This window comes from Atta colombica, unplaced genomic scaffold (assembly GCF_001594045.1).
Source record: "Atta colombica isolate Treedump-2 unplaced genomic scaffold, Acol1.0 scaffold164, whole genome shotgun sequence".
Taxonomy (NCBI): domain Eukaryota; kingdom Metazoa; phylum Arthropoda; class Insecta; order Hymenoptera; family Formicidae; genus Atta; species Atta colombica.
The window spans coordinates 708,544-721,409 of record NW_017259255.1 but is presented as its reverse complement, the minus strand read 5'-3'; the positions used below and the strand labels follow the sequence as shown (position 1 = coordinate 721,409).

Sequence of the window (12,866 nt, the reverse complement as noted above, 5' to 3'; positions counted from 1 at the left end):
ATAATAACAATAAAATAATGTATCGCACAACTTTTTTTACACATAAGATTGGAAATAAGACCGTTTATGTTAAATACATTACTTTAAATATGAGCCACTACAGTTTAAATGTTAAGATATTGAACTATTATATATATTCATTTAAATGAATTAATTTCAGAAATGATTACGTGCCAATATGATCTCGGTAGTCTTAAAGGCTTAGGACGCTCGCACGGAAAGAGATCCGGATTCGATTCCCAGTCGAGGCAATATTTTTCGCAATAAGTTTATTACAGTTTTTTAAGATTAAATTTGAGAAATTTGGGAGAATTATTAATAATTCAGATTGATTGCATTGAAAGTCCGATAATCACGCACTTATCATTTTTGAAATTAATTCATTTAAATGAATATATATAATAGTTCAACATCTTAACATTCAGACCGTAGTGGCGCTTCGCTATTTAAAGTAATTTTTTTATACATTTATATTCATGTACATATGTGTACATATATAGCTTATAATTAAAAGCTTATTATTATTATTATTTCGAGAATTAAAATATATATAATATTATATTATATATGATATATAATTATATATATCATATATAATTACAAATGTATACATCTTTAGGCATTAAAAGCTTTCTCACCGTGACAAAGTAAATATAAATCCAGAAACAGAAATTGTCATTCAGGAAAGAGCAAATGCCACTTTTGTCTCTTCTGGATTCCCAGAATTTTTATATATTTTTTAGACATATTATGCCGTCAATTTTAAAACTTAAAATTGCGCGTTCTTAAATTCATACAAAAAAAAGTCGCAATTTTTTCTGTCTACCAATATGGCTCTAGTTTACACCGAGCACTTGATGCGCACATATGTAATACTGGATTTGTCGCATCACATGCTCTAATATGTTTCAATATGCTCTTAGCATAGCTCCTACTCACTCCAATTCGCTCATTGGAGTGAATAGGAATTATAGTAAGAACATGAAGCATAAGAACATGAAGCATGTTGGAACATGTGACACGAACAAACCTACATTACTGTAGATGCTTTCCATTTGATGGCACAAGTAGACACGAGCATCTATATTTTTCTATCTTTCTTAGTGAGTTCAATGAGTAATAAAGATACACACTTGTGTTAACTTGTGTCACTAAATGGAAAGCACTCAATATATACACTCTATATATTGTCACTCAGAGCGGCCGAAAACATCATAGTTTGTAATTAGTTAGACAATCAACTTCTCATTTCCAAAAATCATCTACTTTTAGATGATCCATAAATGCGGATGCGCACGTTTCTATTCAATTTTTATAATAATATCTGGAACTTAAAGTTTCGATGTAAAATATTGAAAATCAAATGATGTTTTGATATTTCAATTTATCGATGCGTATTGAAACATCTCTAATTGAAGTATTAAAAAGATCCGTTTTGATCAAAACTAGGATTTCTCTTATTTAATTGGATTTATTAAGTGCTATTTAATATAAGTATTTGACGTAAAAACATCGAAAAAAATCACACAAAAAAAGTCCTTTACTCTAAAGCAAGTTGATGTTTCTTTAAACAGATGATATATTCCCGATATATCATTTCCTCGCTGAACATTTTATATTCTGTATTTGTACAATGTCTGATTTGGTTGTCTTCATTGTCGATAGGAACATTTGATATTACATTTTCAACCTGTTGGCTGCAATATCACGAATATTTTGTGAAAATGTATCGTAAATGTTTTATTCTCCCACACTTACCCAATAAGTTGAAATAAGCTGCATGCGTGTGAGGTACATGCTATATGCATGGTATCAACAGCTACCATGATCGTTATACCCACCGTGATCATAATAGAAGTGTACAAAAAAATTGGTACAAAATATTTGTCTTGATCTATTCCGTATTCGCTATATATTGCGATATTTCGCAGACGCGATTTATTAAGAGGCAATACAACATCGAGAAACATCGGTCCTAGTGACGGTATCATTATAAACATCGACATCATGGTGTACATTAATACTGCAAATTTGTGAAATATGCATTATTCTTTCAATAATAATCTTCTGCACTAAATCCGCGTTCGTTATTACTTTTTTATTTCTCTAATATAATCTACTTACTCGAGTAAGATACTGTAAATTTCTGCGATATGTGAGAGTAACTTTTCAAAATTCGAACTTCCAAATCATTTGTAAATATATTCCAATGATTTTCCATGATTTCATATAAATGATGAAACTATTTGTAAAAAACATTTCAAAGATCCAAGTGATATATTATAATTATCGATTTCAAAGATCCAAGTGATAGGGGAGACCGGGGCATCATGAGTCATAAAAATTCAAATTCAAAAGTGCATTTAAATATACAAATTTTTGTATCATTTTTTTTAATAATTAAAGCATATTTAAAAATTTAATAAGTACATTTAATAAATATTTATTAGTTAAAAAAAAAAAATAAAAATTTTTTTTTAAAAAATGACCCATGATGCTCCATACCTGGGGTATCATAAGTCACACAAAATAGTAGACAAGAAATAACGATGATGAAATTTGAAAAATATTTTCAATTAACTACACATTCTTAGCATAGACATTAATATAATAAAATATAATTACAACTAATAATTATTAAATAATTATTTAAAATAGAAAGTTAAGAAAACAAATGAGAAGTAACTATCAATATAAGATAAAAAATTTATTACAATAAAATAAAATTAATTGTTTAGAAGTATAAGCTGCTCTTTTAGTATATATATTTTCTGTATTATTCCGTTTCATTAATGAATACTTAATGTATGACTCATAGTACTCCATTTATACATTTAATAGTATATTTAAACTATAAAAAATAAATTATTACTTGTAATGTAGTAAGTTGAGATGTGAAGAACTTGCACCTTATCTTCATATATGTATCTTCTACTACAAAAACAATATTAAAATATTTTTATGCGATTAAAAAGTTATTATTGCTACGAAAACCATTAATAATCGATGCTTTTCGCTACAAAAAAGAAATTTAATCATTTGCCATCTAAATAAAAAGTATGGGCAACGAAGTAACAGTTGTATTGTACAGTAGTACTAATTTAAACATTCTAGCTTATGTATAACAATTTAACAATCAATGACCCATCCTGTGATCAATGGTGCCCCGATTTCCCCTATATAAAATTTGTTTATAAATAAAAATATACTAATCTTGGATTTTATGGACTATCATCATTTTCTTAAGAAGTCCTCTTAAGAACGTACTCCTAAAACACTGATCCCAATATTTATATCACAAATAAAATGCTTTTTAAAAATCTTTTTTTTAATGAGTGAGTTTAACACTTCCTATGAAATTTACTAGGTATGTAAATATGAAATCGGAATTTACAATAGATGGCCATAGCTGTCAATGTAGTTGCCGTCAGACGGCGCCATTGACGTCATTTCCTTGTTCTGACATCTGACAAAGATTTTCAACTCACAACAATACAAGTTTCATACAACAGAATAGTTTGTAATAGCGTTGAACATGTCGAATTTTGTACCTGGAAACTACGATTTGCGGACAGCATTGATTTTCTGTTACCATTTGAAGAAAACTGCTGCAGAATCGCATCGAATGCTTGTCGAAGCTTACGGTGAGCATGCTCTTGGTAAATCATAGTGCTTTGAGAGGTTTAAAAAATTCAAAAGTGGCGATTTTGACGTGAGAAACGAAGAACATGAAAAACCACCGAAAAAGTTTGAAGACAGCGAATTGCAAGCATTGTTGGATAAGGATGACGCTCAAACTCAACAACAACTCGCGGATCAATTGAATGTGACACGAGAAGCCGTCTCGACTACGTTTGAAATCCATGGGAAAGATCCAGAAGATGGGAAAATGAGTTCCACATGAACTGAATGAAAGGCAGCAGGAAAACCGAAAAACCACTTGCGAAATGCTGCTCGCCAGGTACAAAAGAAAGTCATTTCTCCATCGAATTGTGACTGGCGATGAAAAGTGAATATATTTTGAGAATCCTAAGCGTAAAAAATCATGGGTAACTCCAGGCGAACCATCGACATCGACCAAATCGCTATGGACGGAAAACAATGCTCTGTGTTTGGTGAGATCAGAAAGGTGTGATCTATTATGAGCTGCTAAAATCTGCGAAATCGTTAATACTGAACGCTACCGACAACAAATGATCAATTTGAATCAAGTTTTGTGTGAAAAACGATCAGAATATCAAAAAAGGCAACACAAAGTGAATTTGCTTCATTGCTAATGCACCATCACACATAGCAAAACTAGTCAAGGAAACGATTGAGGCATTTGGTTAGGAAATACTTTCGCATGCGGCTTATTCACCAGACTTGGCTCTGTCCGATTACCACTTATTTGCATCGATGGGACATGCATTTGCTCAGCAGCGCTTCACTTCTTACGAAGATGTACGAAAGTGGCTAGATGATTGATTTGGCTCAAAAGACAACAATTTTTTTGGCGTGACATCCACAAATTGTCAAACAAGTGGAAAAAATGTATAGCTATTGATAGGCAATACTTCGAATAAAATATTTTTTATCATTTTCATGCAATAAACGTGTATTTTCTATTAAAAAATTCCGGTTTCACATTTACATACCTGATACACTACCTTAAATCTTCTCTATATAGCCACTCTTCGAGATTTCTTTCTTTTTCTCAAGATAAAAATTAAGTTAAAAACAGATATTTTATCACTGCAAAAAAGATTCAAATTGAAGCAGTTTTAAATTTTGTTAAAAAATATTTTCATGATGAATTCCATTCGTGAAGTAGTGAAATCGACGTGTATGCTCACTACTTTGAAAGTGATGATGGTGTATAAGAATATATAAAGTTATATAATGTACTTTTATTTATAGACAAATTTTGGAACTTTTGGATATCTCGTATGTGTATAGGAAATATTATTTTAATGAAGAAAGTGAAAATATTTGTGTTATAAATATCTATAACGTCTATAATATAATTCAAACGGTTTTGATTACTTACCTTGTCGCGGTTCCAAATCTGATTTAAAAACTTTATGAGAAAAGCCAATGTTACGACCATTTGATACAGACTTTCAAAAATTACTTGTCCATTGTATCTATTAATATATAATGTTAATATCTACGGATAAATTAATTTTACAATTTGTCAGATATATAAAAAAAGTAATATTGTTTTGGCATGAGAGACATTTTAATTAATTGAATGTACTGAGAAAATAAAATATAATGACCGTATTACCTCGAATGGTAAGTAACTTATTTCAAGTATAAAACAGAACATTGGTAACAAACGTCTTGCGAGCTTACGTTGAAATGGCCAAAGTCCCAAGCACGACAAAAATATTCTATTGACATTATACTCTCGAAGTATATTTACTAGCATGATTCGTTTCTACTTATCTGAGAGCTGTAATAGAAATGAGGGAGCGCGAGTATAAGCTACAGTATATCGATCGATTTCGGCATGAGTTGAAAAAATTAGATAGAATTATAAAATTACAGGATGTCATTTCATCATCACAGCGCAGATCATATTATTAGTGTCTCGAAAGCTATAGGCTATAATTTCATTTGTAGAATATAATTTCGTGCATCTCTTCGGAGTGACATATGCGTGCTGATGTCGCGTAACACAACAAATAATCAAGAATATAAGAATAATATTAATGGAAAGCAATCACTCGAATTTTTTTTATTTCTCAATACTTTCTAATGCAGGCTGAGTATTAATAAATACCTATTCGGTCGATTTCAAATATTTGTACAGCTTGAGAAGAAACGATGTTATTTTTACACAATATTAAGCATCTATTTATTAATATTTTATCAATATTAATATTTATTTATAATACTGTATTATGTTTATCACATGCTTATAATACAATGTCACATCAATGACATTATATTTTTATCAACATGTATAATACAATGTCACATCTCTATGTACTCTGCCGCTTAATAAGGCATTATATTTTTGTGCTTATCTATGTACTCTGCCACTTGATAAGGTATTCTATTCTAAATTACAAACCAGAGTCGGCTCAAGGTGAACAAATTGTGCACTGCGCAAAGATGCATTAAAGGGGGCCACCAGTAGTAACTTTTTAAAAAATCAATTTTTCATTCCGAATATTAATTATATGTGCTTGCTTCTATGAGATTTAATTTTTTTCGAAATGTGTACTGTACAATTTAGAAAAACTGCATTACAAAATCTAGCATGGGTAACAAACTACTATCATCGGATAGTAGTTTGTTACCCATGCTATTAAAATTTAGTATATATAAAGCCATGTCAAGCTATTGTAGCATCAGGATACCGATCATGTAATAATTTCTCTAAAGCGGAAAAAGTGAAAAATGAAAAATTGCTCTAGTAACTTCAATAACACTTTTCACTTTTCACATTTCCTAATAGAGAGAAAGTAATAAAACATAATAAATGTCCTAAAAAAATAAAAAATTGCGTTTTCTCTAAAGATATTTAAACAATTGTTTAAAAAAATATCGCTTATTTAAAAGATAAATAAAAATGTTAAAGGTATAGTAAAATTCCCTTTGCGCAAAGGTACCTTGTACGTCAGCGGCGGCACTGCTATAAGTACGTATTTATAGATACGAATTGCGCATTGCACTCACAGTTACTACCTAATGGTACTTGACAGTGCACGTTCAAACATGCAATTTCAAGAAGATTCCCGAATTTGTGCTTTTGTATCTCAAAGAACAGTTTTTATGAATAGTATTCAACCGGCTACATTGGTTGTAATAAATGAAAAAATACGGGAAATATTGTACGACACTAATGAAGATGTTGTACGATATTTATCACAGGTAAGTTCCGTATAAATTATTTGAGACAGGAGACGAAATGCGAATCGACGTGCATTTCAGAAATATCCCGGCATTGTGTTTAATGATTACGGCTCATTAGTGCTAATGCCTGGAATAGTAGACTCTCACGTGCACGTAAATGAGCCCGGAAGAATCGAATGGGAAGGATTTCACACCGCTACACAAGCGGCCGCGGCTGGCGGTGTTACTACAATCGCGGATATGCCCTTGTAACAATTTATATTCTCTTATAACTATTGTCTGAACGACAAAATTATTTTTAAACACATACTATATCTATCTCATATACTAATCTTTCTCATGATATAGAAATTCTATTCCGCCTACTACTACTTTGGATAATCTCAAAGTTAAAGCAAGGGAAGCGTATGCGAAAACATTTGTAGACGTTGCATTTTGGGGCGGTGTGATACCAGGAAATCAGGTATGTCTTGTAAATTTTTAGATAAATATATTTATGCATGCGAAATACATATGAACATACATAAAATTATCTTCAAAGAATAATAGTCTTAAAGTTGATCTAAAGTTGTTTTCGAAAATTCGAATAAATTAATCTTTAAACCACAGAAATGTTGTAAAATAAGACATGTTCGTACAACTTCAAATCGAATACAAAAACGTATAAATCATTTTCCATAAACCGCATATCAATTAACGAAACCTCGTACTTATTTATCGCGCCATAAATCAACCATGATAACGGAAATAATTTACAATAACGTAACAAAAAGGTCTTATCGGTCTGACCTACATATTCAATTCTACAACTGCATGCCCAAATTATTTTTAGTCTTTAAACAATCTTAATTATATATTAGTTATTGTGACAAAATATCACCAACTTCACAACACTAGTCGAAATGGTTAAGACATCCATCACGGAATGTAGAAAGGTTCAAATCAAATCATGACCGATATATGTCCCAATAAATTATTTACAGCTTTTTAAGATGCTTATTCTTTAGGATGCTTAGCATCAATTATTAAATTGCTTGAATTTAATTTGTGATATTATTGTATTATCCCAATTTGGTTTAAAATTCCGTTTAAAGACTGAAAAATGATTACGACGCACAGTAAAATGGGATGTGTATAAATTCACATTAAAATATTTAAGCATTAGCATCCATTTCAGATCGATAAGACCTTTTCGTTACTTATTGTGTATTCACATTGCGGTCTTAAGACACTTTGTTTAGAAATAAATTATCTGTAACTACGTGGCATAATACTTCTGTAAATAGTTATATTACAATTGTTAATGATTTTAATATTTCGATAGAAATAAGTATTCCTCAAAGTATCTGAAAGAAAATTCCAAAATAAACATTAAGATTTTACTTTAAAATTTGTTCTTATTTGTGGACAGAAGAATATTAACACATGCACAATTAAAGCCTAATTTATTGAAATTAGTTCATTTATTATTAATTTATTATCTGAAATAACTTTTAACAAAATTATACCGAGTGCGAAAATTGCAAAATGGTAAAGGACTTTTCCACTCAGTTTAGTCCCAAAGACCTTCCTGTGAATTATTGTTAGACTCTATTGTTAGTCTCGCTAGACACCCTGTATATTAAAATACATTTGTAAATGTGTATGTAGTATATAAATATATTTAAGAATATAAAATAATTATTACATGCTTAAAATGCATTCTGGGTTTTGTCTATTAATTTCTTACAAGAATAAACACAGGATCATCAGTTGCAGTACTTCCAGAATTATAAACGTAAATCTGATTTTGTCAAGTTGATCAACGTATAAATGATCTGTAATAAAAATCAAAAAAATCAAAAATATTTTCAAAAAATTGACATAATGATATAATACAATGTTTTATTAGAATATTTTTTATATGTTAATTTTATATGTTAATTTTATATGTTAATTTATAGAATATTTTTTATATGTTATAATATTATATTTTATACAAAATTCAATAACGTTTGTTTTATGTTTAGGAATTTATTAAAACGACATCCAGCAAATGTCAAACAGTTATATTACTGTTAATTATTTGATGAGACTATTTATTTTGTAAAAATCATTATTTAATTCTTATTCAAATTAGACTTTTGAATTAAGTTGTATCAATCAATGATACTGTAAGAGGAATACACCGTTTGATGCATCGACAAAAAATCTCAATCAACCAATTAAGTCAACTCATTACATTATATGATACATATATACGAGGTATTCGATAAGAAGTTTGTTTTGACAAAGCGCTTGTGTGTAGAGCGAATTAAATTAAGTCGAAAAGTCCTCTACCACATTTTGCAATTTTCGCAATTTTTTTTAGTTATTTAATGAATTTCTATAGAATTTCTAAAATCGATGCATGAAACAACTTTAAGATATCTTTAAACGTTTTTTAAGAGGATCCTAAAGCCGTCTGTATTACCGACTAAATCATATAATTTTTGTTATAACAAATACTTCTTTCTCTTTCACATCCACAGGATTCGAAAAGCCTTTTCCAAGATTAAAATATATTACGCATTAATACGTGTTTGTAGATGAAGTTTATATTGAGAAAGATCAAAAATTTCAAAATTGTATACTTTACTATTTCTTAGTATAACATGGCGTCTCAAGCTGTCAAGTCGTGACAACATTTGCTTGATACGAAAGTTTTGCAATCTGTTACTTACAAAATAATAATTCACAAACACGTAGTTTGCACGAACAAATACAACGTCGAGTTCTTAGAATTAGACGCTTCATTGCGACGAATTTGTTATACGAAAATTGACAAGAATGTGAGACTGCGTGTATCGTAGATTGCGTGAGATATTGGTGTGATAATATATAAAAATATGTTGATGCGTGGCGCGACCTCTGATGACTTCATCGGAATTCAAGCTTAGGATCCCTTTAAAAAACATACATATTTTTAAGACATTTCATAAAATAACTCTAAAAGAAATTTTAAAGTTAAAGTTATCTTATGTATCGATTTTACCGTCTATCTTTAGAAATTAATATTTCGTTCATTATGTGCATATCTCATACATATTGTAAAAATTGTACAAAATGGTCTTCTCTAAAGGACTTTTCGACTTAGTTTAGTCTGCTCTACTTACACATGAATCAAAACTTTATCAAAACTTATCGGACTTACCTCACTTATCTGTATAAGTCTTGAGAAAAATGGCGTTGAAAAGTTCGGCTTTACACTTACTAAAGTAAAGTGTTTAACACAAGCTAATATTTTCTTAAATTAACACATAATATATTTTCTGATATATTTTTTCGACAGAATTCAATGCTTTTTCAAGTCACATTCGCATTTTTACTTATGTTGTATCAATGTTTTATTCACTGCTAATACTTACGATTCTTACGAAATATTTCTTAAAATGCCATCTCCATCCAAAAATTTATCAAAATGTGTATCGTATGCGTTGTCTGCGATATATACATATTTATCCAACAAGAATACGTACATGAGTACACATGAAATGTATTATTATATATTAATATTATATATTAATATTATAACGATTATTCATCATAAGTATAGCAGTAGTGTAATAAAAAATTGACATAAAAAATATTCGTTTGTATCTGTTTTAAATTCAACATCGCTAAAATTCATGAACGCGACTCGTTAAAAGCGATTCAATATGTAGCAACGTTACTGTTAAAGAGATTACTACATATAAACATTGAACTTAAAGTACGTCATGACTATGCAATTTCGCGAAAAACATGTTTTTTGCATTAATAATCTTAAACGGATCATATTTCGTAATTTTCACTATTTTTGCTATCGCCATTCTTTCAAAAATTGTGTAACAGTAATTGCGTATTCAAATAAAATATTATAAATTTTCGCGATATGATAAAAATTTTTTAAATTATAACGATCAAAAGAATAAATCAAAAGAATTAGAAAATTCATTCGTGAATATATCCTAATAATAATTCACGGTTTCGTATAAACAATTGATTACAACAGTGGAGTGTATATTGCAGTGACTTTCTTACATATACAAAAAAGTAACAAAAAATAACGAATTATTATTTTGTAACTAACAGTAACAAATTTCTTTTTAGAAACAATAACGATAACGTGTTATTTTTATGAAGTAACATTCTTTATCATGAAAGTGAAAACGCATCCTGCACTCTTATCGTTTTTATGATTTTTTTTATTATGCTTATAACAGTTAAAACAAATTGTGATCAATAAAATCGCAAATGTCACAAATATTTTAAAAGGTTTTTTTTTAAAGTGCTTTTTGTTAAATACCAGGTATGTAAATATGAAATCGGAATTTTTTTATAGAAAATATACGTTTATTGCATGAAACTGATTGCATAAAAAATATTTTATTCGAAGTATTGCCCATCGGTAGCTATACATTTTTTCCACCTGTTTGACAATTTGTGGATGCCACGCCAAAAAAATTGTTGCTCTTTTGAGCCAAACCAGTCATCTAGCCATTTTCGTACATCTTCGTAAGAAGTGAAGCGCTGCTGAACAAGTGCGTGTTCCATCGATGCAAATAAATGGTAATCGGACGAAGCCAAGTCTGGTGAGTAAGCCGCATTTCCGAAAGTATTTCCCAATCAAATGCCTCAATCGTTTCCTTGATCAGTTTTGCTGTGTGTGATAGTTATCATGAAGCAAAATCACTATGTGTTTTTTTGATATTCCAGTCGTTTTTCACACAAAGCTTGATTCAAATTGATCATTTGTTGTCGGTAGCGTTCAGTATTAACGGTTTCGTCAGGTTTTAGCAGCTCATAATAGATCACATCTTTCTGATCTCACCAAATACAAAGCATTGTCTTCCATCCATAGCGATTTGGCCTTGCAATCGATGTCGATGATTCGCCTGGAGTTACCCATGATCTTTTACGCTTAAGATTCTCAAAATATATCCACTTTTCATCGCCAGTCACAATTCGATGGAGAAATGACTTTCTTTTGTACCTGGCGAGCAGCATTTCGCAAGTGGTTTTTCGGTTTTCTTACTGTCTTTCATTCAGTTCATGTGGAATCCATTTTTCCATTTTCTGGATCTTTCTCATGGATTTCAAACGTATGGAGACGGCTTCTCGTGTCATTCAATTGATCCGCGAGTTGTTGAGTTTCAGCATCTTCATCCAATAAGGCTTGCAATTCGCTCTCTTCAAACTTTTTCGGTGGTTTTCCACGTTCTTCGTTTCTCATGTCAAAATCGTCACTTTTGAATTTTTTAAACTACTCAAAACACTGTGATTTACCAAGAACATGCTCACCATAAACTTCGACAAGCATTCGATGCGATTCTGCAGCAGATTTCTTCAAATGGTAACAGAAAATCAATGCTCCGCAAATCGTAGTTTCTAGGCACAAAATTCGACATGTTCAACGCTGTTACAAACTATACTGTTGTATGGAATTTGTATTGTTGTGAGTTGAAAATCTTTGTCAGATGTCAGAACAAGGAAATGGAGTCATTGGCGCCGTCTGACAACTACATTGACAGCCATCTATTGATAAATTCTGATTTCATATTTACATACTTGTTAGAATCTAAGTAATCTTTAATTAACATGGTCATTAAAAATTATGCAAACATTATATCAGGACTAAAAAAATTCTATAAAATGTACAGAACTAATTAATTTTTGAGTGATAAGAATGTTGTGAAGTAGGATATGCCCATTCGTACTATCTTAAATCAAATACAGATGTATAATTGTTTTCTTTGCAAGAAAATTTTAAAATTTTTGCACTTACTGCAACAAAAGTCGCCATTGATGATGAAAATAAGTTACCAGCTGTTAAACCATAAGGTATAAAACTTCTATGAAGAGTCGTAATTAACAGCGATTTTAAGTATATCACTCGGTGAGAATGTATATCATTCCACAGCATATCTATGGAAATAATAAAACTTTAAGGTCACATAAGATTTTTAGAAATAATTATATCTTATTATAAGAAAATATAATATTTGTATGTATTATATATA

General features: G+C 30.0%; 2 protein-coding genes across 2 annotated transcripts in view; one reads left to right on the top strand and one right to left on the bottom strand.

The window, feature by feature from the left end:
* Positions 1 to 2,221, bottom strand: part of LOC108686082 — a 6,440-nt gene extending 4,219 nt beyond the window's left edge. The window contains exons 1-3 of the mRNA XM_018191162.1: positions 2,125 to 2,221; positions 1,759 to 2,023; positions 1,545 to 1,697 (exon numbers count right to left, since the gene is read on the bottom strand). Coding sequence (XP_018046651.1) covers positions 1,545 to 1,697; positions 1,759 to 2,023; positions 2,125 to 2,221 — 515 coding nt within the window. The remainder of the gene's footprint in view (positions 1 to 1,544; positions 1,698 to 1,758; positions 2,024 to 2,124) is intronic.
* A 3,035-nt stretch (positions 2,222 to 5,256) lies between these two features.
* LOC108686081 (allantoinase) overlaps positions 5,257 to 12,866 on the top strand; it is a 33,394-nt gene continuing 25,784 nt past the window's right edge. Inside the window, exons 1-4 of the mRNA XM_018191161.1 lie at positions 5,257 to 5,277; positions 6,646 to 6,864; positions 6,925 to 7,094; positions 7,195 to 7,309. Of these exons, the coding sequence (XP_018046650.1) occupies positions 5,257 to 5,277; positions 6,646 to 6,864; positions 6,925 to 7,094; positions 7,195 to 7,309 (525 nt within the window). The remainder of the gene's footprint in view (positions 5,278 to 6,645; positions 6,865 to 6,924; positions 7,095 to 7,194; positions 7,310 to 12,866) is intronic.